Source organism: Motacilla alba, chromosome 1, assembly GCF_015832195.1.
Source record: "Motacilla alba alba isolate MOTALB_02 chromosome 1, Motacilla_alba_V1.0_pri, whole genome shotgun sequence".
NCBI lineage: Eukaryota > Metazoa > Chordata > Aves > Passeriformes > Motacillidae > Motacilla > Motacilla alba.
Genome location: NC_052016.1, coordinates 1,125,265 through 1,151,454, shown reverse-complemented (window position 1 = coordinate 1,151,454; position 26,190 = coordinate 1,125,265). Strand labels below are relative to the sequence as shown.

At 45.5% G+C, this 26,190-nt stretch overlaps 1 protein-coding gene across 1 annotated transcript in view; it reads left to right on the top strand.

Moving 5' to 3' along the window:
• Positions 1-5,267: 5,267 nt before the first annotated feature.
• The window catches only part of RCAN1 (regulator of calcineurin 1), a 39,570-nt gene continuing 18,647 nt past the window's right edge, over positions 5,268-26,190 (top strand). The window contains exon 1 of the mRNA XM_038142140.1: positions 5,268-5,556. Coding sequence (XP_037998068.1) covers positions 5,281-5,556 — 276 coding nt within the window. The 5' untranslated portion in view covers positions 5,268-5,280. The remainder of the gene's footprint in view (positions 5,557-26,190) is intronic.

Below are 26,190 nucleotides of genomic sequence, written 5' to 3'. Positions count from 1 at the left end.
TTTTATTTCATTTCATTTCATTTCATTTCATTTCATTTCATTTCATTTCATTTCATTTATTTTACTTAATTTTATTTATTTCATTTTATTTTATTTTTTATATATTTTATCTTATTTTACTTAATTTCATTTCATTTTAATTTTTTTTTTTTAAATTTTATTTCAGCCAGCTGCATTTCCCTTGCAAAAAGCAGATTTTGTTCCGTGCACTCCGCTGTGCTGGTTTTGTTCCCGGAGTTTTATTCCCACCTTCCCCAGAAAGGACCTCCGGGAGCTCCCCAAGCCCCAGGGGCCGCTGCTGCTGCGGGACAATCCCGGCCACGAGCACGGAGCAGCTCTGGGGCTCTGAGCAACACCCCTGCCCTGGGAGCGGCCGGGAGCGGGCTGGGACTGGGGTCGGGATTGGGATTGGGATTGGGGTTGGGATTGGGGTTGGGGCTGGGACTGGGGTCAGCATTGGGATTGGGATTGGGATTGGGATTGGGATTGGGGCTGGGATTGGGATTGGGATTGGGGTTGGAAGTGGCATTGGGGCTGGGATTGGATTGTGCCCCTCAGGTGATTCCCCAGCTGCAGAGCTGCCCCAGCCCTGGCAGGAGCTGGAGCTGCTGCAGAGAGCCCAGAGGAGGCTCCAGGATGAGCAGAGGGCTGGAGCAGCTCTGCTGGCAGCAAAGGCTGGCACAGCTGGCATTGTTCAGCTGCACAGGAGAAGCTTTGGGCTGAGCTCAGGGTGGCCTTGCAGGGCCTGCAGGAGCCCCAGGAAACCTGGAGAGAGACAATTCCCAGGGCATGCAGGGACAGCACACAGGGAATGGCTTCAGAGTGAAAAATCACAGGTTTAGATCGGATCTTAGGAACAATTTCCTCCCTGGCAGGGTGGGCAGGGCTGGGATGGAATTCCCAGAGCAGCTGGGGCTGCCCCTGGATCCCTGGCAGTGCCCCAGGCCAGGCTGGACACTGGGGCTGGAGCAGCCTGGCACGGGGGAAGGTGTCCCTGCCATGGACCTGGATAAATGTTAAGGTCCTTCCCAACCCAAACCGTTCCATGATCTGCGATCCTTCCCTGCCCTGGCTTTGACCTTTGCAGTCAGTGGCTCGTTCCCAGGCTGCCCGAAGAGCTTTGCCTCCTGAGGGCCCCGTGTCCTGGCACATTTCCCTAAAATCCTCTCCAGCAGAGTCTCCCTTTCACCTCTCTGAGGTGCTTTCCTGGGCCCAGCAGCCCCTCCGGGCTGATTTCTCTCTGACAGGTTGTTCCCACACACAGAGCTCCGAGCTGTCCCGCACAATCCAGACACTCAAAGGGAGTTTATAAAATCCCAATATTTTAATTTAACCTCGCTTAGAGCAAAGCAGGAGCCCTCCAAAACAAAACAGACCTAAAGGAAACCCCCAGCCTCGTTTAACAGTTTATTCTGACGCTAAATGCTGTTAAAGTTGTGTTTTATTTCTTGCTCAAATCTGCTTCATCCCTGGGGCCGTTTGTTCTTGTTCTGTGACCAAAACTCTCCCAGGTTCAGCTGGAGCCTCTCCTCACCATTCTTTGTGCTCAGCTAAGCAGAGCCAGCGCCAAAACCATCTCAGGAGTGGGTTTTGTTCCTTAAAACTGCTAAAAGTGGCTTCACGCCCGGTCCAAAGCTCTCCCCAAGGAAAATGTTCATCGCGAAACAACACGGGTTTCTTTTCTTTTGATTTATTTCTTTATTAATAGGTCGCTATTTTTTTTATAGATCATTATTTTAATGTTTGCTGCTGTATCAAGAGCGCTCCAGGAGTTCACCATTTCCATTCGCTCTTTGCAGCTGCACCGGCTGAAAACGCCTCGCGACTTTTTAAATCAAAATGCACAGCAGAAAGGTTCCGATGGGATTTGAGAAACAAATTCCACGGCAAGAGTGCTCAGGCGCTGGGATGAGCTGCACAGGGAGGGCTGGTGTCACTGTCACTGTCCTGGGAGTGTCCCAGAGGGGGCGGGATGTGGCCCTTGGGGACAGGGGTTGGCGCTGCTGGGTGAGCTTAAAGGTCTCTTCCCACCTTGATAATCCTGGGATTCTGTGATGTTGATTCTCTCTCCACTGAATGATAACCAATCACTTTATTTCTTTATTTAATATTTCATTTAATATTTATTTTATTTCATTTTATATCATTTAATTTCATTTCATATTTTATTTCATTTAATTTCATTTCAATTCGATTTATATTTTATTTCATTTTATTTCATTTCATTTTATATTTTATTTTATATTTTATTCCATTTTAAAATTTTATTTTATTTTATTTCATTTTATATTTTATTTCATTTCATTTTATTTCATTTCTTTTTTTTATTTAATTTCATTTTACATTTTATTTTATTTTGTAAAAAAATTCATTTCATTTTATATTTTATTTTATATTTTATTCCATTTAAAAAATATTTAATTTCACTTTATATTTTCTTTTTAATTAAATTAAATTAATTTTATTTTATTTTATATTCCATATTTTATTTTATTTCATTTTACATTTTATTTCATTTTATATTTTATTACATTACATTTTATTTAATTTTTCTTTTATTTTCTATTTTATTTTATTTCAATTTTTTAAAAAATATTTCATTCTATTTAATTTAATTTTCTTTTATATTTTCTTTTATATTTTCTTTTATTTTATTTCATTCTCTCATTCCATTCAGCCTAACAGCCGGAACCCCCGGAGCTCCATCGCCACTAGATGGAGGTGGCGGTACCGGGATGGAGGTGACAGTGGCAGTGCCGGGATGGAGGTGACAGTGTCACTGCCAGGATGGAGGTGGCAGTGCCGGGATGGAGGTGACAGTGTCACTGCCAGGATGGAGGTGGCAGTGGCAGTGCCGGGATGGAAGTGGCAGTGGCAGTGCCGGGATGGAAGTGGCAGTGGCAGTGCCGGGATGGAAGTGGCAGTGCCGGGATGGAGGTGGCAGTGCCGGGATGGAGGTGGCAGTGTCAGTGCCAGGATGGAGGTGGCAGTGGCAGTGTTGGGATGGAGGTGGCAGTGCCGGGATGGAGGTGGCACTGTCAGGGCTGGGATGCAGGTGGCAGTGGCAGTGCCGGGATGGAGGTGGCAGTGCCAGGATGGAGGTGGCAGTGGCAGTGGCAGTGGCAGTGCCAGGATGGAGGTGGCAGTGCTGGGAACATTTCCCTGGCGCTCCCCAGCCCGATTCCTCTTTCCCTGCAGGAAGCCATTGTCATCCGCCTCACTCACACCGAAATTGGCCCCAGCCTTGAGTGGAAAATCCAAATCCTTTTTTCCTCTCTGCCACCTCTTCCAGGCAAAAGCGGCTGCCGCGTTCCCTTCCTAGGGAAAAGGAAAGGATTAACAATTAAATCTGCAGATTAGGGAAATTCAGGTTAATTAATTTAATTTTTTTTTTCTCAATTAATGCTTAAAACTTTTAAGCTCTGAGGGCAGAGAGCTCCTTTGGCCCTGGAGCCCTGCAGAGCACGCTCTCAGCTGACCTTTAGCCACAATTAATGACATAAAATACAATTAATAACCTCTATTCCCCTTCAAATCTGACACCTGAACTGCAAGAACCACCTTGTGCCGGTGAGCATTTCCCAGTGCTTTTCCTACCAGGGAGATGCCAGGCTGCAGGGGCAGGAATCTCTCACTGCCAGGTTTTGCTCCTGGATTGTTTGGAATCGTGTGGAACAGCAGATTTTAGAATTCCTCAGCTGGAATTCCTCCAGGGGCTTGCAGAGGATCCGGAGATGCTCCTCAGAGAGGAAAGTTGCACCAGCCCTGTCAGGAAACAGCTCTTGCAAAAAAAAAAAAAGGTTAAAAATGGCTTTATTTTGGATGGATTTAGCATTAAACACTCAGGGTTTGCTCAGAGAAGTCACTTTTCTTTTAAGAGACCATTTGTCTGCAGCTGAGAGGATGAAGATTTTATGTCACTCAGCACAAGTGATCACAAAAGCATCTTGTGTTTAGTTTATCCCTCAGAAAAAGACTCAAATAAAGACTTAAACCCAAACCAATTAGAGAGGCTGAAGAAATTTGGTGTGGGATGTTTGGAGATGTGTGACTGTCACAACAACGTCAGAAAAAAATACCTTAAAAAAATAACTGCATAAAATAACTTCATTAAAAAACTTCATAAAAAAAACTTCATAAAAATACCTTTAAAACCCAAATAACTTCATAAAAGACAGTAACTTCATTAAAAAAAAACTTTATCAACAACTCTGTGACCTTTGAAGCCTGGGCCTTCCCCTGGAAGGTGGTGCTAAGTATATGTAAAAATAAATAGAAGCACAGTATTATAGAAAAGATTTTATATAGATACAGGCAGGTAGACAATGAAATATTAAAAATATAATAAAAATATTTGTCTAGGTCTCTTAGGTCAGACTAACCAGCCAAGCACACCAAGGGTGGGTCAGCTTGTCCTTAAGGCAGATGAGAGAATCACAACGCACACAGTGGCAATTTTCAGCTGAGCTGTAAGTCTTTGAGAGAGGAATTTTGATATCCATGTGGAATTTTTCTATCAATATTTAATATTTATGTTATAGACCATCCAACCTGGCCTTGAACACTTCCAGGGATGGGACAAGCAGCTCATGTCTTTCTCTCTCTAGCAATAATATAGCATTATATACAGTATTTTATATATAAATATACATCTATATACATACAGTATATTATTATACACAGCATATTTTATAGGTATTATATATACTCCATGTTATTTATATTCCCACACATACACACATTATATTGTTACATAAAGCACCTTTTATATACTATATACTGTGTATTAGATATACACCTGATAGACATACAGCATGGTATACACAGAATATTTTTATGTGTATTATATCACATATAATATATAAAAATAATATAAATACAGTACACACACAATAGGGTGTGTATATATATATATGGTATATATGTGGTATATCATATGGAAAATTTTTATCTATAATATACATACATAGTGCGTACGTGTATTACACACACAATATACACTACATATACAGCACAGATGGTAAATATAGTATATTTTATACACGTATAGTTTATTTTGTGGGCGGGAGCGCTGCCGCTCCCTCACGGCGCTGCCCTCACCCAACATGGCGGACGCGGCCTCGCGCGCCACCTGTTGCCGCGGCGGCGGCTGCGGCTTCTGATTGGCTACCACGGCCCGAGGGGGGCGCGGCGGCGGCTTCCGATTGGCTACCACGGCACGAGGGGGTTGCGGCGGCGACTTCCGATTGGCTGCTGCGGGGCGGGGGCCAAGGAAACAAGATGGCGGGCGGGGGTTGGGAGAAGCCGCCTGAGCAACGTCGCTGCTGCCGCCTCCGCTCGCCTCCGGCCATGGAGGAGCCGCCGCTCCGGCAGCCGCTGCCGCCCGGGGAAGGCGAGGAGGAAGGGGAGGAGGAAGAGGAAGAAGAGGAGGCGGACGCGGACGCGGAGTGGAGCTTCGTCGACCGCGAGATGGAGGCGGTGGCGCTGCGCGACCTGCCCACCGCCACCATCGCCTGCAACCTGGACCCGCGCGTCTTCCAGGACGGCCCGTGCCGGGTGAGGGGCGCCGGGAGCCGCGAGGGGGGCGCGGGGTGCGGGGCCGGGCCCGTCGCGGTTGTCTGGTGGAAAGAACCCACGGGGAGGGGGGGATGAGGGGGCGAGGCTGTGGCTGCGCGTCCCCGGCCGGCTCCTCGGTCCTGCCGGGAGCCCCGTCCCGAGCCGGGCTGAGCCGAGCTGAGCTGAGCCGAGCTGAGCCGGTGCGAGGGTGGAGCCGGGAGCGGCCGGGGGAACGGCCCCAGGCTGGGCAGGGCAGGCTCAGCTTGGCCAGCAGCAGGGATTTGCCCATGGAAAGGGTGCTCAGGCCTTGGCAGGGGCTGCCCAGGCAGCTTGGCAGTGCCCATCCCTGCAGGTGTCCCCTGCAGGTGGCACTGAGTGCTCTGGGCTGGGGCACAGCTGGCACTCCATGGTGCCCAAACCTCGGTGGTTCCAGGATTCCATGGGACTTTCACCACCAGCAGCTGTTTTACCTTGATTCCTTTGATTCCTGGACCTGTAGCCCAGAGTGAAGCTCTGCATAAAACAAAAATGAAATAAAATATCCCTGGGCCCCCTTAGGCCGAGCTTTGTGCTTAAGGTGTTGTTTGGTGCACCCAATGTTGTTGGGTTTATTCTCGTTGTTATTATTGTTGTTGGTTTTGTTCTTTTTTTTTTTGTTTTTGCTATCAAACCCTTTCATACTTGTGGGGGGTGCTCGGTTTTTAAACAGATTGGATTCAAGCAGAATTGAAAGATTAGGCAGTGGTAACAAATGAATTTGAGTTTCATCATCTCAGCATAAACTGTGTTGTCTTCACCGTGGATAACATGTACAGGTCCTGCATAAATTACATTTCTAAGGTAAAGAATGGAAGAACTCCTTTGAACTTTAATAAATATCTGTCTCCAGGAGGGAAGGAAAGTCTTAAAAGTTTTATAAATAACACAAAACTTCAAAACAAGGCAGGTGGAGGCCCTTGGAAGGTAGGTGCACACAGACTTTTTTAATAGATGAAAAATCAGTTTAGGTGTGTGGTCACTGAATTTCAGCACTGAAATACCTAATTTAGCTTCACTTAATGAGGTGACAGAGCTGATAACCCTTTAAAGCTGGAAATAAGTGACATTTTTTAGGAACACACACGGACTGGCCATGTTTTTCATTTGTTTTGTTGGCCCAGTGTCAGGAAGGTGCAGAAGGATAAAGTGGAACGAGGCCCTAAGGCTGTATCCCAGATTTTGGAGGTGTGAAAGGTGCCCTCAGCATCTGGATGATTTAAGAAAAGCAAAATTCTGTTAAAAATGAGGAAATTCCTGCCTTGTCCCACGGTGTTGCCAGTTTCCCAGAGCATCTGGTGGCTCTGGTGTCCAAGGAGATGCGGGAGTTTTGTCACTCAGGTGTGTGAGGTGACGCGGGCACGCTGAAATGGCACCGCCTGAGAAGGATTCCAAGGTCATTTTAAAAATTGCACTTGGTTAGAGGGTGAATTCTAAGAGAATTCCCCTGGTTTGGTGCAGAATGTGCCCAGGAAACTCCAACCTGTGCAGCAGAGGAAGGAATCTGGTGCTGATGAGAGGATCCTCATGCAGGGTTTGTGAATACTCTGAGTTTGGCTGTGCTTGGTGGGTTCTGCCCTCTGAATATTCTGCTTTTCCCAGCTGATGTAACACTCCTAAAATACCTTTTCTCTCCAGTTAAATGGGATTTTTGCCCTTCTGTGGGCCCCTCAATAATCCTGGATTGCCCTGTTTGAGGAGGGTTGATCCAATCAAAGGTGAGACAAGACAGCCACTGACAGCTCTTCCTATCCTGTCCTCCCAAATCGTGATTTGTGCTGCTTGAATATTCCTCTTCTTCCTCCTTTCCAGTTTTTTAATGCTTTTATTGAGGTGTTGGTAATCCCAGTTGAGAAATCAAAAGTTATTTAAATGGTTTGTGATCGGTCTCTTCAGGCCAGACCTTCCTATCAATTCTGCTACACGACAGTTTATCCTCAGAAGAAATGAAAATTCTTCATGACCCGTTAATACCAGTCCCAAAATCTTCCAGAGTCAAAAAAATTCAATTTACTTAAGCACTTACTCTCAAGTTTTCTAAAGCACACTTCAGGAATTCCTTTCAATTCTGTATTTTTTTCTTTTTATTGAAGCACAGGAAACCAACACAATTAAAACCCATTTTTCTGATCTTCGAGTTGTGGAAAAAAATTTGGATTTTCTGTCTCTTTTGGTAGCTTCAGTGTTGATTGTTTGCTCGAGGAATTGTAATTCTTTCTTCACCCAGCACCCAGCTGGGTTTTATTTTAAAACTCTGTTCCTGTCTACTCCTTTCTTTAAGAAAATGGATCAGTAATTAATTTCCAGTTAGGTTTTTGTGGTTTTCCATCCTTTTCCTGTGATATTCCATTTTTAAGGGCTGCTTGCTGTCAGCAGAGGACACTCAGGGTTTGGATAATTTGTGCTGTCCCATCCCAGCGGGTAAAGCCCTTCCCTGGGAATGTCACAACTGTGGAGGCAAAAAAAAATGAAATAAAAATGAAATAATTTCACTTCTGCCTCGTTGGAACTGAGAATTTCAGACTTTGTGTGCTCACAGACACTGAGCCCCAAGAGAACCCTGCATTCAATCTAAAGCTGGGAAGAAAACTTCCAAAAATAAATCATGGAACTGAAATGACAACTGTGTAGTTTAAGTAGAAGTGTGTAGTATCACACAGTAGTTAAAGTTTTAAAATACAATAATACATAAAAAACAAAAGTTTTAAAACAGAAATGATTCTTTTTTCTTCATAAGTACTTCTTCATAATTACTTCTTCATAAATAATATTGTGTAATTAAATAAAAAAATCCACATGACAAACCACAAGTAGTTAGTGATTAAGTTAAAAGTAAAAATAATTAAAGTAATGATTCCATGGTAATTACCTAAATCTGCTAATTTTTGCAAATTAATGAATTCAGCAGCGGGAGGTGTTTGGATGTGGCACTTGGGCACATTTTGGGTGTTTTAAAACCATATTTTAAATACATTTCCATATTTTACACCATATTTTGTCCTATTTCCATGATGGTTCTGCTGGGAAAGTCACTCCCACCTTTAATGATTCCATGATAATTACCTAAATCTGCTAATTTTTGCCAATTAATGAATTCAGCAGCAGGAAGAGTTTGGAGGTGGCACTTGGGCACATTTTGGGTGTTTAAAACCATATTTTTAACCTATTTCCATATTTTACATCATATTTTGTTCTATTTCCATGATGGTTCTGCTGGGAAAGTCACTCCCACTTTTAATGATTCCATGATAATTACCTAAATCTGCTAATTTTTGCAAATTAATGAGCATAGCAGCAGGAGGTGTTTGGATGTGGCACTTGAGGTCATTTTGGGTGTTTAAAAACCATATTTTAAATACATTTCCATGTTTTGTCCTATTTCCATGATGGCTCTACCTTTAATGGTTCCATGATAATTACCTTAATCTGCTAATTTTTGCAAGTTAATGAATTCAGCAGCAGGAGGTGTTTGGTTGTGGCACTTGGGCACCTTTTGGGTGTTTAAAAACCATATTTTTAACATATTTCCATATTTTGTTCTATTTCCATGATGGTTCTGCTGGGAAAGTCACTCCCACCTTTAATGATTCCATGATAATTACCTTAATCTGCTAATTTTTGCAAATTAATGAGCATAGCAGCAAGTTTTCCATCATTAACAACAACTTACCTTCACAGAGAAACCGAAAGCAGGCAGTTCCATCATGGGAACAGCTTTTTTCCTGGGAAAACTTCCCTGGAAAACGGAATTATTAAAGAAATTCATCTTGCTGGAAGTGCATCAGGGTTGGAGCTGAGGCTGTGTCCTCACATGACCTGGCTGCAAACAATTCTCCCTGCAATTATTTATGAAATAAATTCAATTTATTCTGTTTGTGCTTGAAGGTGAAGCCCAGCGAGGTGAGCTGTGCACCCAGGAAGGAAAATCCTGGGAATTGCAGCTCCCAAATTCTGCTTTTCCTCCAGCTTTGGGGGGTTTCAGTGCAGGAGAGCCTTTGGTGGCTCAGCTGGCAATAAAGCAGTTAAAGGAGCCCTGCTTTTGGACATTTTTAATTACCTTTAATTACCAGTGAATTAATCAGGAGGTGGATTTGGGGTTTTTGAAGGATTTTTAAAAGTTCCTTGTGCTCTGCAGGAAGTTGAGCAGATTTATTAAATTTCTTTACGAATAATCTCCATTTTCTGGTAATCTCTTCCTGCCTCAGCCACATGCCTCACAATCCTTTTACTTCACGGTTTTTTTTTTAAGCCTCTTAGATCACATTAAAAAGAAAACATTTTAAAAGTAGATTTAAAAAAAAAATATAGCGGTTTTGCATTTATAGATTTTTGTGACCACAGCTCTGGTTTTGGCAAAATATTCCCTAGAGGGAATGTAAAACTTAATTATTGGCTCCTGCATATATTTTGAAGGTTTTCATTCTTTCTTTGCCAAAAAAATTTCTATTTTTTTGTGGCTGTGTTTATAGTTTTTAATGCTTCTGGTTTCCAAATAAAGCTCAGGGTTAAGAGTGTGGTTCCAAATCCCATCTCCTTATTCTGGATTTCCTTTGAACACTAAAACCATCACAAGAAAAGGAGAAACCTCCCATTATGAAAAGTTTTTCAGTAGAACTTGTGGAGGTATTTAGTGAAGTGGAAGTATTTTGAGCGGCTTCAAGTTTGTTCCAGGGATCGTTGTCCCATTCATTAATTAAAAATGTCACAATAAATGCAGTGCCTTAGAGGTGAGACTGGTTTGAAACCCAGCCCAAACACCCCTCAGTAACATCAGCATGAAATAATTATTAATATCAGCACTCACTCAGCTGTCCCAAGCAGAGCAGGCTGAAATTGTGAAGTTTTTTTAGCACCAAAGCTGTAATTCTGTGACAGTTTATTGCTGAAGTAGTTCAGTCAGTAGTTTATTCAAGTTTTAACAAGCAGTGTTTATAAATTTATAAATAATATTGGTTATTAATAAGTAACATCACTTGGTGTCCTAACTGAAGGTCAGGAGAAATGAAAATGAGGGAAATAATTAAAAACCAATGATGCAGATTCATCTGTTGCTGTTAACCAGAAATTCCAGTGGTGGCTGGGGCTTGTTCTTGTGTGAAAACAGAAAATCCTGGGGTGGGTTGGGTTGGAAGGGACCCCAGAGATGATCCAGCTCCAGCCCTGCCCTGGGCAGGCACATCTGGGGGGGTTTGGTTTAATTCTGGGTTTTTTTGTGCTTTATTTATTTATTAAACACTTTCCTCAGTGGCCATTGGGGCAGTTTTCATTGGGCTTTTATCTCTTGTTCTGACCACGTGCTCTTTTTTTCCTCCTGAAACACGGAAATCTGCTGGGAGTGATTGGAGTACGGGCTGTGTGCAGTGAGCCTGAAGCTGGGACTGAGCTCTGAAATACATTCACCTTCTCTGAAAAATCCCTTTGCCCGGGACTGTTCTCCTGGGAGGCTGAGAAGCCTCAGAGAAAAAGGAAAACAATAATTATCTGAGTTGCTTCTCCTGTGTTTTGCTGCTTTGGAATGCGTTTGGAGATTGTTTATCACAGCTGATTGTTTCATTGGGTTCATGTGAATTATTTTGACTTAATGGCCAATTACAGCTGAGCTGAGTCAGGAGTTTTCATTATTCTCTTTTCAGCCTTCTGTCTGTATCCATTCTGAATTCTTTAATATAGTTTACTTCAGCATTCTTTAATATAATATAGGTCATAAAATAATAAATCACCCTTCTGAGGACACGGAGTCAGATCCATCATCCTTCCAACAATGGGGGTCCCAGAAAATACCACAAAACGCCATGCAAATTTTTTTTGTGGGTGTAATGCGTAATTAAACTATGGAATCATTGTCCTAAAATGTCTAAATGCTGATAGTAAAAAGGGGGTGGTGGGTGAGGGTGGCTGCCAAACACAGGGATTTAGGATGTGACCAATCCTAAATGGAGTCTCTGAGGTTCTGCCAGCTTCAGATGGGGCAGAATCCTGCAGCAGTACCTGCTCTAGACCTTTGCTCTCTTCCTCCCAGCATTTATCTCTGCCAGAGATAACCAGGATTCATTTCATTAATTCTGGCAGTCAGTGATTGATCCCTCACAAAAGCTGAGCTGTCAGTACTCAGTGAAGTTCATTTATCAAAATGAAATTCCCTCTTGCCTGGGCAGATCTTCAGAGGCTCACGAGGGAAGAGCTGGGTGTGATTTTGCTTTTTGAGGCTGAGGCAAACAGCTCTTGGTTTTTGAGCTCTCAGGAGTTGCCTCTGAGTTCCTTTGTGTTGCTGAAAGGCCAAAGGCAGCAGGGAAGTTCAGAGAGCACCTCGGGAACAGCAGTGCCGTGGGAGTTCAGGGCTTGGTGATAAATTGATTTATTGATCGTGTCTGTATCGCACAGCTTGGCATAAACAATCATTAAAAAAACCCATAAATGAAAGGCTTTTGACTTTTAGATGCAGCCAAGTAACCCAAAATCACTTTATTTCCTTGCATGGACTGAAAGCCATTCTGGAAGCTTCCTGAAGGTTTGGTCCTGACTTCAGAACCAGTGGCTGTTTGTGTGGAGGCCTCTCAAAATTCAGGCTCTTTTCCAAGAAGAGCTGGCTGAAAGGCAGGAGAATTGTTCCTTTTTTTCCTGAAAGTAGGAAGCTGAGCTGAAGTGCCAGAAGAGCCAAGCTGTATTGCTCTAATAAATAGATTTTTTTTCCTGTTTGTATGATTTTTGCTCTTCATAATCCATATAGTTAAACAAAACCCTTCAGTGGGTTTGTAATTAAAATATCCTCCTCCTTTCTGATAACCCAACAAGTGAGATAATATTATTAAATTCTTGAACATCTCCCATCTCTCATTATTTTAGCACAGAATTGTTGATAATCCCTGAAAGCTGCAGTAGGAATATGTCCAGTACCATGGAAATAGAATAAAAAATAAGAACTAAAATGTGAAATACTTTGGAAATAGAAAATAAGAACTAAAATATCGATTACTGTGGAAAAAGAAGAAGAAATAAGAATGAAAATGTTCATTACTGTGGAAATAGAAAATAAGAATGAAAATGTCCATTACTGTGGAAATAGGAAATGAGAATTAAAATGTCCATTTCTAAGGAAAAAGATGATGAAATAAGAATTAAAATGTCCATTTCTAAGGAAAAAGATGATGAAATAAGAATTAAAATGTCCATTTCTATGGAAAAAGATGATGAAATAAGAATGAAAATGTCCATTTCTATGGAAAAAGATGATGAAATAAGAATTAAAATGTCCATTACTGTGGAAAAAGATGATGAAATAAGATCTAAAATGTTCATTTCTTGCAGGTTAAATAATGAGAGAGTTTCTGGTGCACCCAGAGCTGGTGGAGGGACAATCAGTGGCAGTTGCTGGGGTGTGTGGCCATTCCTGTGCAGCATTCGTTGGCCCTTGGGCCAGATGCCATCCAGCTGGGAGCCAGCATTGCCTGGCTCATGGAAACTCTGATGAAAGGTTGAGTTTTCCCGAGGCTCCAGGATGAAGCAGCTGCAGGGGCAGGCAGTGGAAAGTATGAGCAGCTCCTGCCCGGGGTTGTGCAACGCAGAGAAACCAGCTCGGGGCAGGTGAGATCAGCAGGGCCTCTCCAAACCCCACCAAAACCAGCCCACCCCTTCAAGCTGCCCGCACCAGTGGGGTGTTCTTGTCACCCTCATTTTTTTAAGATGTTGCTAAGCTTTTTGATGGTTGCGTTCTTGTAACAAACTTTCTCAGGCGCTTTCTGTAAGTAACTCATTGTTTTGCATTCTTTCATGGAGGAGGAGATTTGATGGGCTGTTGGCCTGTCCAGTGTCATTGGAGATGTGGCACTGTCACTTTTGGAAAACTAGAAATGCTGGAATCAGAAAATAAACTTCTCTCTTTTGTTCACCTAAAAGCAGCAGTATCCATATCGTCGTTTCGTATCCTAGAGTAACATGGTCTCCCCTTGGAGAGGCTTAGAATCTCTGTAAGGTCTAAATAAACCCATTTTTGGAAGTTTTTCAGGTTTTTTTCAGCTCCTCACCTCACCCAGAGCAGCTGAAGTGCACAAATTCTTTCCAGGAGGTGGTGTCAGGAGAGGTTGTTCTTGATCTTTGCCTTCCTTCCTCAGCTGCCAAAGTGCAATTCTGTTCTTCCCAGAGCAGTTCTGTTCTTCCCAGAGCAGTTCTGTTCTTCCCAGAGCAGTTCTGTTCTTCCCTAGAACAATCCTGTTCTTCCCAGAGCAGTTCTCTTCTTACCCAGAGCAGTTCTTTTTTTCCCTAGAACAATCCTGTTCTTCCCCGAGCAGTTCTGTTCTTCCCTGAGCAGTTGTGCTCTTCCCAGAGCAGTTCTGTTGTTCTCCAGAGCAGTCCTGTTCTTCCCAGAGCAGTTTTGTGTTCGTCCCAGAGCAGTTCTTTCTTTCCCTAGAACACTCCTGTTCTTCCCAGAGCAGTTCTGCTCTTCCCTAGCACGCTCCTGTTCTTCCCAGAGCAGTTCTTTTCTTCCCTAGAACACTCCTGTTCTTCCCAGAGCAGTTCTTTCTTTCCCTAGAACACTCCTGTTCTTCCCTAGTGCACTCCTGTTCTTCCCAGAGCAGTCCTGCTCTTCCCCCCTGCTCTGCGTGGTGTTTTATCTCCCGTGCTGGTAAAAGGCACACCCAGACATTTCTCTGGCAGAAGCTGTAGGAGATGCAGAACTGTGTTGGCTTTCAGCAAGTGGGAGTTCCTAACCCAAAAACCACTGGCTGGAATATTCAGGAATTTAAAACGTTAACAAGAGTTATTTTCTAATACTGCCTTTTTTTGCTCCTTTAATCAAAACAGGTGGGTTCTTGCCATCTGAAGAAATAAATCAATACAATGCATCCTCAGAGCTCTCTTGTTCCATACCTTCACAGCTTTAAATGCAATAAAATGCATCCTCAGAGCTCTCTTGTTATATACCTTCACAGCTTTAAATGCAATAAAATGCATCCCCAAAGCTCTCTTGTTCCATACCTTCACAGCTTTAAATGCCAGTGTGCTGCTGATGTCACTAATTAATATCCAAGATAATTGCAGTGTGTCAGGCATTAAGCTCACCAAAAATGCAGGTGATTTGGGATAAATTCCAGGCTCTTCTGCGGCTCCTTTTATTATCTTTTATTATTTTATCAAGGGCTTGGGTGGGATAGTGGAAGGGCGTTGGGATTAGATGATCTTTAAAGTCTCTTCCAGCCACACCATTCCATGATCTTTGTCAGTGCTTTTGAAATCCTTTTGAAATTTTCAGGTGCGCTTGATTTGTTCTTTGAAATGCAGAAACTTCTTGTAATTGCTCTGAGTTTTTTTTCCTACCCTCCCAGAACATTCTTAGAAAACATTTTTGAAGTTTCTCTTCCATTCTTCCTTCCGTGACTGCAGTGGAAAATGTCATTCTTTAAAGATCACAGAAATACCAGCCTGCTCTGACCAGCTCCTGTTGTTTTCCAAAGCCTCCTGTGTTAAAGTTGGATTTTTTATTTCCTTTTGTTTTTCCCTTAGTCACGGAGGATGTGTCAGAGGATGAACACGTAACTTCTGGGATGATATCTTTAATATTTGAGTTAAACAAATCCTGCTGTCACGTTAGAAGGAACTAGAAATTCAAACAACCCCAAACACCTGCCGTTTTCATCCTTATCTTTGCTCTCCCTCAAGTCATAGCTTTGGCATAATGCAGCTGCATTTTTCATGATAATAAATTGTTAAGTACAGAAACCTTTTTCATCCTGCTCCGTTGGGATTATGGTCATATCTTCACTCAGTGGGACAGTTCTTGTACCTGCCACAGCTGAAAAAACACCGTAAAAATTTAGAAAAGTTCTTCAGGGACAACTGCTTTACCTCATAGAATTTTTTTAAACTTTTTAGAAATGGCAGTTAAACAGGAAAAGGAAAAAAAAAAAATCCTAAACCTCCGACCCCACAGATACAGCCCTGAAGGTGTGTGGGAAGCACAAATGGCTGCAAAATGTTAATCAGAGCGAGTTAATGAACCAGTATAAAATAATGAGCAGCTGAATGATTGTTAGGCACTGCTGGGAGTCCCTTCCATGGTTCACAGGGTGATCTGGAAATGCTGAGAATGAGATTTTTATTGGATGGAATCGAGGGGTTGGGATGGAAGGGAGATCAAGGATGGTCCCATTGCCACCCCAGCCATGGCAGGGACATCTCCCACTGTCCCCAGTGTCCAGCCTGGCCTGGGACTCTGCCAGGGATCCAGGGGCAGCCCCAGCTGCTCTGGGAATTCCATCCCAGCCCCTCCCAGGAACAATTCCTCATTGCCAAGATCCCATCCCTCCCTGCCCTCCAGCTCGAGGCCATTCCCTGGCTCCTGTCCTGCAGCCCTCGTGGAAGAGTGGACGTGGGTGAAATGAGGGTGATTTTAGTGACTGCCTCTGGAAGATTGCTGTGGAGTTGCCCGTGCAGGAAGTAAATAAAGAGTGAAATCCAGCCCCATTGTACTCTGGAATTCAGGGGGATGAGGAGGAGCTGGGACCTGGCTTGGTGCTATTTAGGGACCACTTTGGGGTGGGAAACAAATGCTGACAGTGGGGGCTGTTTTTGAGAGGTGTTTATTTCTCACTGTTCATCAGCTCCTGGAGTTATTTGTAGTGGATCCATCCTTTCCAGTGCCTTGGTGAGTAATGATGCTTTAAAAGGTAAAAATCTAAAAAATTCCTGAAGAAATAAATGTAAAAATTAGGAGGAGCAGATGGAATGACAGGAATGAGGTGCTGGTCACCCAGTGATTGTAAATTGGAAAACAGTTACTTAAATCTTCCTTCTGTGTCACCCTGGCCTGGACTAAGCCTGGTTTAAACTGCCCCAGTTCAGTGTTTGGTGCTCGTGGTTTAATCATCATTACAGGAGAGCAGCTCCCATCATTTTATCCTTAAAAACTGCCCAAGAATAAACTCTCAGCCCAAGGGAAAGGATCCTGTGAGAGATGAGTGAGGGGAGAACAAAATCCAGCTGCAACGAGGATTTGGGGAAAAGAGCTGCATCCATAAACCTAAACACGAACTATCACCATGAGCCAAGAAATGCTGAAAGATTTTAATGTGTCAACCCAATCAGGTCAGCCTGAAAGTGAAGAATCTTTATTTTTTAAAATAGATTGGATGTGGGACACCAAATTCACTAATGAGCAGAGAGCTCTGACTGTATTTATTTCATGTATTTGCAAATCATTGAAAATACAAGTTTAATCCCTCTCCCCCCAGTTATTTGAGTCTCCCTTTGTTCTGCCTGTCCTGATTAGGGCTTTGCCTTGCAAATGCTCTGATTTGGAGGCTCTCTAATTTGGCATTTCAGCCCTTGCTGTAACGTTGAGCTCGCAGAAGGTGGAACTGGAAATGCTGTTTAAGCTCTTTCCTTGCTCTCGGGCAGGTTGGAAATGTCAGCTGGGATTTTCTGAGCTGCCTTTGGGCACTATCAAGGTAGAGGCTGTTGGATCAGGTCACTTGGAGGAGTGATCAGTTTGTGGAGCTCTGCCTTCTAAAAGGGGCTCTGCATCACGGCCAGGCTGGTTTTATGGAGAACACTTGGGCACATTTGTGTTCTTTCCTCCTGATCCAGCTCCTGCAATAAAACACTCCAAGTTTAAAGAGGAGTACTTCAATCAGAACCCAGTTCATCTGGAGAAAATGATAAGGCTGAGCTGCTCCCAGGGGCACAGCCCTGCTGCCAGTGTGTGCTGAAGGGCTGAGTGCACAGCAGAAGATCTTCCTTTGGCTGGAACATTGTTGTTGCAGGAGCTTAAAGAGGTTCCTCAGGAATACCTTGGAGAGTGGCACCAGCTGCAGACACGGCAGGGACAGCTCAGGGCAGAGCCCTCCTGGCAGGGACAGCTCAGGGCAGAGCCCTCCTGGCAGCTTTGGGCCCTTTCTGCCTCCATGGGGAAGGGAGAGGGGGATTTTCCAAAACAGGGCTTGGGGGCTGAACAAAGCAGGAAACAGAAATTCTGAAACAGTCTGGGGGCCCAGCCCTGGAGGAGCTGGAGCTGCTGCAGAGAGCCCAGAGGAGGCTCCAGGATGAGCAGAGGGCTGGAGCAGCTCTGCTGGCAGCAAAGGCTGGCACAGCTGGCATTGTTCAGCTGCACAGGAGAAGCTTTGGGCTGAGCTCAGGGTGGCCTTGCAGGGCCTGCAGGAGCCCCAGGAAACCTGGAGAGAGACAATTCCCAGGGCATGCAGGGACAGCACACAGGGAATGGCTTCAAACAGAAAACATTACAGTTTTAGATTCGATCTTAGGAACAATTTCCTCCCTGGCAGGGTGGGCAGGGGCTGGGATGGAATTCCCAGAGCAGCTGGGGCTGCCCCTGGATCCCTGGCAGTGCCCCAGGCCAGGTTGGAGCAGCCTGGCACAGGGGAAGGTGTCCCTGCCATGGCAGGGGTGGCACTGGGAGGGCTTTGAGGTCCCTCCCAACCCAAACCAGTTTGGGAATCTTTGAAACCTTATGAATTCCCTCCAAGTGTGTTATCACCCTCAGATTTATTATTTGACCTTCACTTGGAACATTTTAAAACACCGGAAACCTCTTTTGCTCTTAGAATGAATCACAGAATCGTGGAGTGGTTTGGGATGGAAGGGACATCAAAGATCACCTTGTTCCATGCCTGGCCATGGCAGGGACACCTTCCACTGTCCCCAGTGTGCAGCCTGGCCGTGGCACTGCCAGGGATGCAGGGGCAGCCCCAGCTGCTCTGGGCAGTGAGAGCAGCAGTTGTTTCCTGGGGAATTGCACAGAGGCAGCAGCTCAGGTATAAAGAGTGTGGAAAATGTCCCAGGGAGCTTTTGTATCCCCACGACTGATCTGCATGGGAATCAAAGCTCCCTCACATTCCTTATGGAAAATGGGAGGAGATGAGGGGCCTGGGAGCTGCTTTGAAGATTTATTGAAGCAGCACCCTCCAGACTCAGCTGGAGCAGGGGCTGAGCAGGACTTGAAGCAGGTCTGAGTTGGTCTCGCTGCTGTGACTTGGGTTTAAGTGACACCTGAGGGATTTCAGGAGCCAGTCAGCCATGGAGTCTCAGGGAGCTTGTAATTATTTCACAGTCCCTCTCAGTGAAACAACTCTTTGTAGTCTTGTGACTTCCAAGAAAAGAATAAAATTTAACAGGTGATACAATGTTCAGGGAGGCTCCTTCTGAATTTCCTTTAAATAAAAGGAAAATAATAGAAAAAGGCAGCTGTTTTTTGGGTTTCTAAGGCTGGAGTTCTAAGAAACCAGGATATGCAGGGAATAGGGTGAAAGATATGTTTAAGCTTTGTTTTCTTCTGATTTAGGGAAAAATAATTAAATCAGAGTTGGTAGAATGAAGTTACTGAAACTGCTGTTTGTCTCTAAAGAGAGAGAGAGAGAGGCACAAAGATTCCCAGTTAGAAGCCAGCCCAGGAGAACATCCTGCTTTCCATACCTCGCAGACTTTGAGAAATGTTTTCCAGGAAAGCTGAGTAGAGCCATGAATCACTTCTGGAAAAGCCAGTGGAAGGAATTAGTCAAAGAAATGCTGCAGTGGCCACCCTTTGCCTATCAGGAAATGGGGCAGCTTTCCATGATCCTGCACAGATCATGGGACACCCAGTTTCAAAAGCTCTCATGAAAAGAGCAAGTGAAAAATTGCTGCTCATCGACTTTCTAAAAATGCTTCTTTTGAAATAAAAGCAGCATTTAATACCAGCCTGAAGGGCTTTTCTCTGGATCTCCCTTTTCTCCCTGGATTTTCCTGCTGGCATAGTCAAAGGAGTTGGGGAGGAACTGGCAGTGAATGGTGTCCTCACAGGCAGTAAAGTGGCCAAATATTTCTTTCCTGGTTGCTAATGAATTAATTATTTCCTGTTATCAGTGTAATTATCTCCAGTCTCTGCTTGGCCCCTGCAAATGCCTGGCAGTGTGAGAACCTCCATGGTTTTCCCACTCCTTCCCGTGGTTTATCATGATCTGTGTTCATTCTTCTGCTGTTACACGGCTAAAAAAAAACCAGAAATGCCACAAAAAATGTGAGGAGGGTGAGGGATTGTAGCTTTCAGTGCTCTTGGAGTGAATCTTGGGGGAAATTTCGGGAGTGGGCTGTGGATCCAAATGTCTGGGGGCAGCTCCTGGGCTTTGGAAAGAGCAGATTGGAAGGAGCTGCTTCTGTCCTGTCACAGATGTGAAGCTGAATATTGAATGCCTGCCAAATCCCATTTTCTGCAGCTCCCACTTCTCTGCCAAAGGTGATGCAGCCGGGATTTTTAGGGAGCTGCAGAGGAAGTTGGGCTGTGTTTGGGCTTTTTTGGTTTGTTGTGTGTTGGGTTTGGTGGTGCTGGTTTCTTTTCCTGTGGGAACAGCTCAGGCATGGAAATATTCTGGATTAAACCAGCCAGGCCAGGGGGAATAGGTTGAATTTTTGTTATTCAGAAATGAAAGCTGCTGCCTTTGTTTTGGGTTCGGCTCTTCTGAACTGCCCTGCTCAGCTCCTGGGCTGCTTTGGGAGGAGGGCAGAGTAAAACAATGGTGCTTAAACCCCTTGAATTTCGTGGGAAACTGGATGATGCCTCGCTTGCAGTTAAATCCACCTGAAGAAATCTTTGACCAGCTGAAGACATTTTAAAAGTTCAGCCGTTCAGGATCCCTCAGAGCTGAGCTTGACCCTCTCACTGCACCTCTCCATCCACTGGAATTTTTATTTCTCCCCAGTTTGTGTCCACTTTGCAATGCCTCAGAGAGCCATTTAGATTCTTCCTGTCACTTTTGGCCTCTGATTCTTGAAACCCAAAGCCTGCATCCTCTGCCAAGTACACTTTTCATTTCTCCCTTGTCCTTTAACCCTTTTTTTCCTGGTGGGAATGTTCTAAGAGGCTCCAGACATTCCAATCTGTGGCTGCTCTCTGATGATTTTGGGGAAATGTCTCTCAGGATGACTTGGAGAAAGCCCTTGAAGGGACATTTTCCTTCCCTTTTAGTGGATTAGGGGTAAATGAGCATCATAATTCCTCAGCTCACATTGCTTTGTTCCAAAATACCAATTTTTGAACAAAGCTGAGAGATTTCTGGATTTTCCTTAGAGCATTTTGTTCTTCCCTCAGCAGGTTTGGTTGGAAATCCTGGATGGCACAGGTGTTGGAATGTTTTTCCAAATGGAATGATTTTTTTTTAGATGGATAGAAAAATAATTGCCATGAAATACTGTCTGAAAATGTTCATTTCCTTCTGAGTACCCAAAATGAGAACAAAATCATCATCAATTTACTCTGGATCATCTGAGTATACTCCCAGCAGGAGTGGAAACGTGTTGGAAAAAGCCTTTACATTTTGGAATATATTTCCCACATTCAAAAGTTTTACAAATGAGGCTCGTGGTTACTCAGCTACTCTGTAGTGGAATTTCCAAGTGCCCACTTTTGTGACCAGGAATTCAGTGTTTAATGCTTGGAAATGGAAGTGTAAATCACAGCTTTTTTCCAAGGATGGAAGAAGCACGCTGCAGGTATTTATTTTTCTGATGGGTGGCTGGAAAACTGTGGCCCATGGAATCTGTAAATGGCCCTTGTGTGACAGAGCACAACTCTGGATATTTTATTTGAATACATTTGGATCTCCTAATGCAAAAATGACACCAGCTCGTACATTTGAAGCTATTCAAATGTATCCTGTAAGTCTTCAGGAAAAACAGCTCCTCCTTGGCACTGCGGTTGGAATTTGCATTAAAAAAATCATCAGGGGTTTATTTGAATCCTTCTTTTAATCCCTCAGTGGAGTCATTGTGGAGTGGCTGCAGTTTGTGTGGGAATTCAGGAATTGGCTTCCCAGGAGCCTCCCTGGCACCCAGAGGTGCTGCCCAGCCCCACTTCCATGGGGCTCCCTCTGCACTGCAGCTTCCTGCTGGAAGGACACACAGCCAGGCACAGCCCTGCAGGGCAGCGTCTGGGACTGCAGGAGGAATTCACTGCAGGAGGAATTCTGCCAGGCAATGGGCACAGCCCGAGGCTGCCAGAGCTCCAGGAGCCTTTGGCCAGCGCTGCCAGGGGTGCCCAGGCTGGGATTTGGGAGTCTGGGTCAATGATCCTGTGGGTCGCTTCCACTCAGGATAGTCCAGGATTCTTCTTTATTCTCCCTTTGAAATACTAGCAATAGATGCAGGAAGCCTTCTGGAAGATTTTCTTTTCTTCTAATCCAAGAACTGCTGTTGGATTGAGATCCAGAAAATCAGGAAGTGAAACGGGAGCAGGCCTGGGTTGGCAATTGACAGCCTGGAATAGGTGAGAATTGAAAGTGAAGGAGGAAGAAATAAGGTTGGAACTTTGAAGAAGTTTTTGCAACAGTTTGTGGTGACAAGACAAGAGGTGATGGCTTCGAACTGATGGAGGGAAAGTTCAGACTGGAATTAGGAAAAAATCCTTCCCTGGCAGGGTGGGGAGGTTGCCCAGAGCAGCTGGGGCTGCCCCTGGATCCCTGGCAGTGCCAAGGCCAGGCTGAACACTGGGGCTGGAGCAGCCTGGCACAGGGGAAGGTGTCCCTGCCATGGCAGGGGTGGCACTGGGTGGGCTTTAAAATCCCTTCCCACCCAAATCAGTCTGGGATTAAATGGTAAACAAGATTGTCTCCCAGGTTTTGGAGATGCCCTGAGGAAAAACTGCCCGTTCAAACCATTCTCGCCAGCTTTGTTTGCTGCACGGTGACCTGACTTGTTCCCTCAGCAGATGTCATCAGGGAGCAGTGACAGCTCTGGGAGGGCTTGGATCAGCTGGAGCCCAGCTGGGAGGGGGAGCAGCCCATGGAATCACACCTGGGGGTTACCCTGGCTCTAAGGCCACACCAAATTCCCAAAAGCCATCTGGAACGTCTGAGGAGCAGCCTCAGAGCAGGGACCACCAAGAGACTCCTCTGGATCAAGGTGCCATTTGGCTGTTCTGGGGGCAGTAAGTACAGGGTTCAGGGTAGTGCTGCCTGTTTCATTTCCATGAGCCTTGAGCAGCTCTGCTGGAGAAACTCCAGCCTGCAGAATTCGAAGGCCTTCCAGGGGGAAAGTGAAACTCAGAAAGGAAAACTCCCCTGGCCCAGCCTGAGGCCGTTCCCTCTCCTCCTGTCCCTGTTCCTGGGAGCACAGCCCGACCCCCCCGGCTGTGACAGCTCCTGAGAGAGGGTGGGGGTGAAAGGGACAGGAACAAACCTCAGGGAATCCCAGAGTCCCCAAATCCCTGGGGCTGGCACAGCCCTGTCAGCCCATGCAGTGCCAGCTGTGCCCCACGGCCACCTTGTCCCCAGCCCAGAGCACTCAGGGCCACCTGCAGGGGACACCTGCAGGGATGGGCACTGCAAAGCTGCCTGGGCAGCCCCTGCCAAGGCCTGAGCACCCTTTCCATGGGCAAATTCCTGCTGCTGGCCAAGCTGAGCCTGCCCTGGCCCAGCCTGAGGCCGTTCCCTCTGCTCCTGTCCCTGTGCCCTGGCAGCACAGCCCGACCCCCCCGGCTGTCCCCTCCTGGCAGGGACTTGTGCAGAGCCACAAGGGCCCCCCTGAGCCTCCTCTGCTCCAGGCTCAGCCCCTTCCCAGCTCCCTCAGGAATTCCCCAGCCCCTTCCCAGCTTCCTTCCCTGCCCTGGACAGGCTCCAGCCCCTTTGACTTTCAGGACAGATTTGGAAGCAAAGCCTTGGTTGCTCAAAGAAGAAATAATTTGTCTTCTTTAATTGCTTTACCTGAACCTTTAATATGCACTGATTGACTCTTGATTGAGATGTTGAGTAGGGAATACAGACAGGCTGACACAGATTCATTCCTTTTGCTTTTTTTTTCCTCTGTACTGACCTTTTATCTTTACCTCCTTCATTATCTGGAATGTACAAAACGAGATAAAAATATCTTGACTTCTTTGGTCTTCTCAGAGAAGTTTCAGTGAAGATGGATTGATATAGAACTACAATTTCCACCTGCATTTGGTGCTGCTGTGATGGTCAGTGTGTGTGTGTCATCAAGCCAGGGAGCCAAAGAAATGTTTCTTTTCCTCAAAGAATATTTAAAAGACTGGGATGTTGACATCAGGCTCTTACTCTGACATTACAAAGTGGATGTATGTCAGAGTTGAGATGGTCACAATACAAAGCAACACTCCGTTTTCAGAAGGCTTCAAGCTGTTTTTAATCTAGCATGGATGCTTTTATACATTCTTACAAAACTCCTGAGTTTACCCTTCACTCCTTGGTAGGAAAGACAAACAAATGCTCATTGGAATAGACAGGTGCAGGTTTCTCTTATTTCTCCTTCTTTCTTTCTTGGTTTCTGTGTCAGTGACCTTGGCAGGAAATTCTTTCAGGGGTGAACATGGATCCTCTGATCAAACTCCTCTCTGGCTCACAGAAGTCACTGCAAAACCTCTTGCACAGATAAATATTTTGAAGACATATCAGGGCATCCTCCATGCAGTGAATGATGTGCTCTGACTCCATGATTCAGCATGCTGAGCAATTACTTCATTAAAACTGTACCATATTGCATTAATACTGTATTATATTATACTAAAGAGATACTAAAAAGATCCTGTATTACACTAAAGAAAAACTTGTGGCTGTCTCCAGACAGTCAGACTCAGCTTTGAGTGATTGGCTAATCACTCAAAACAGCTTTCACTGGTGTCTAATTAAAAAACTACTTCAGGTAAACCATTTCTAGAACACATTCCACATGGGCAAACCAACAGGAGTACTGAACAGAGAATAGAATTGTTTTCTTTTCTCCTCTGAGGTTCTCACTGCCTTCCCCAGGAAAAATCCTGGGAGAAAGAAATATGTCTCTGTCTGTTTAGAGAATGTGAATGCCACAAAGACATACCTACTGGAATTATGGAATGGTTTGAGCTGGGCCTCAAAGCCACCCAGTGCCACCCCTGCCATGGCAGGGACACCTTCCGCTGTGCCAGGCTGCTCCAACCTGGCCTTGGGCACTGCCAGGGATCCAGGGATGGAATTCCATCCCAGCCCCTGCCCACCCTGCCAGGGAACAATTCCTCATTGCCAAGATCCCATCCAGCCCTGCCCTCTGGCACTGGCAGCCATTCCCTGTGTGCTGTCCCTGCCTCCCCTGGAAATTGTCTCTCTCCATGGTTCTTGTAGCTCCTTTGGGTTCTGGAATGTGAACCTGGATCCCAGCCTTACACAACCAGCCCAGAACTGAACTTCTGAGAGCTCCTCTCGTGTTGTGTCTTCATCACTGCTCGTACATGAGAGCAAAGCTGATCTCAGCTGCGTGGCCCTGGGCTGTTCTAATAATGAGTCGTGTTTGGGTTCAGCGTTCTGGATCTCGTTTGTGTCGTGGCTGCTGCTGGAAGGCAGGACTTGGGAAGGGATGTGCTTCCTGTGGGAACATCTGGATCTGGGGGAGCTCTGACCACCCTGGCTTCGACTGGATGGGGTTTGAGCAAAGCCCTGTCCAGCTGTGGGGCTGGATTGTGGCACTGCTGGATCGTTTGTGGGGAATTTTTCCCTTCTTCCCATGGAAGAAGAGAATTAGGGAAGTTTTTTAGGGGGCCCTTGTGGCTGTGCACAAGTCCCTGCCAGGAGGGGACAGCCGAGGGGGTCGGGCTGTGCTGCCAGGGCACAGGGACAGGAGCAGAGGGAACAGCCTCAGGCTGGGCCAGGGCAGGCTCAGCTTGGCCAGCAGCAGGAATTTGCCCATGGAAAGGGTGCTCAGGCCTTGGCAGGGGCTGCCCAGGCAGCTTTGCAGTGCCCATCCCTGCAGGTGTCCCCTGCAGGTGGCACTGAGTGCTCTGGGCTGGGGACAAGGTGGCCGTGGGGCACAGCTGGCACTGCATGGGCTGGCAGGGCTGTGCCAGCCCCAGGGATTTGGGGATTTCCTGAGGTTTGTTCCTGTCCCTTTCACCCCCTCCCTCTCTCAGGAGCTGTCTCAGCCTGGCTGTGTTTGTGTGGGAGTTTCCATGTTTCCATTCCCTGTCCCTCCATGTTTGGGCTGCTCAGGGTTGTTCTCCTTGTGTCCCTGTCACCATTTCAGCAGGTGTGGGTTGAATTCCTCTGAAACGGGGTCCCTGCTCAGTCCCCAAAGGTGGCACTCTGTGCCCTGGTGCTGTGCAGGGCTCCAGCTGTGCTCCTGGCAGAGCAGGCAGGCCCCGCTCCAGGAATGCAGCAATCCCACTGGGAGCATGTGCCCTGTTCTGCCCCTCTCCCTCTGCTCAGTCTCGCTTATAAATAACTTTACAGCTGCTGCCTCCTCATAAAACAGCCGGATCTTCATGCAGAAGGTGCCCCATCACTCAAGAAATAATGATCCAGAGCCCCTTTTTGCTTCAGGAGCGATGTGTTTGAACATGTCCCTTCTTTCTCTCTTGAATTATTTCATCTTGCAGCTCCACGGAGCTGGTAATTGCTGTCTGGATGGGCTTTTTTCCCCTTTGAGCTATGAATTCCAAGAAATAACCTTGAAAAGGTCAGAGTGGAGCTGATTTTTCCTGGTTGCAGGGGTGAGAGTCTCTCATGCTTCCTTGATTTCATTGTTACCCAGTGCTTGGGAGAAACCTCTTCTTGTCTTGGGGGCTGCAGGAGCATTTTGAACGAATCACTTCCTTCAATTCTGCTGGAAATAGTTTTCCTCTAGTATGAAACATGC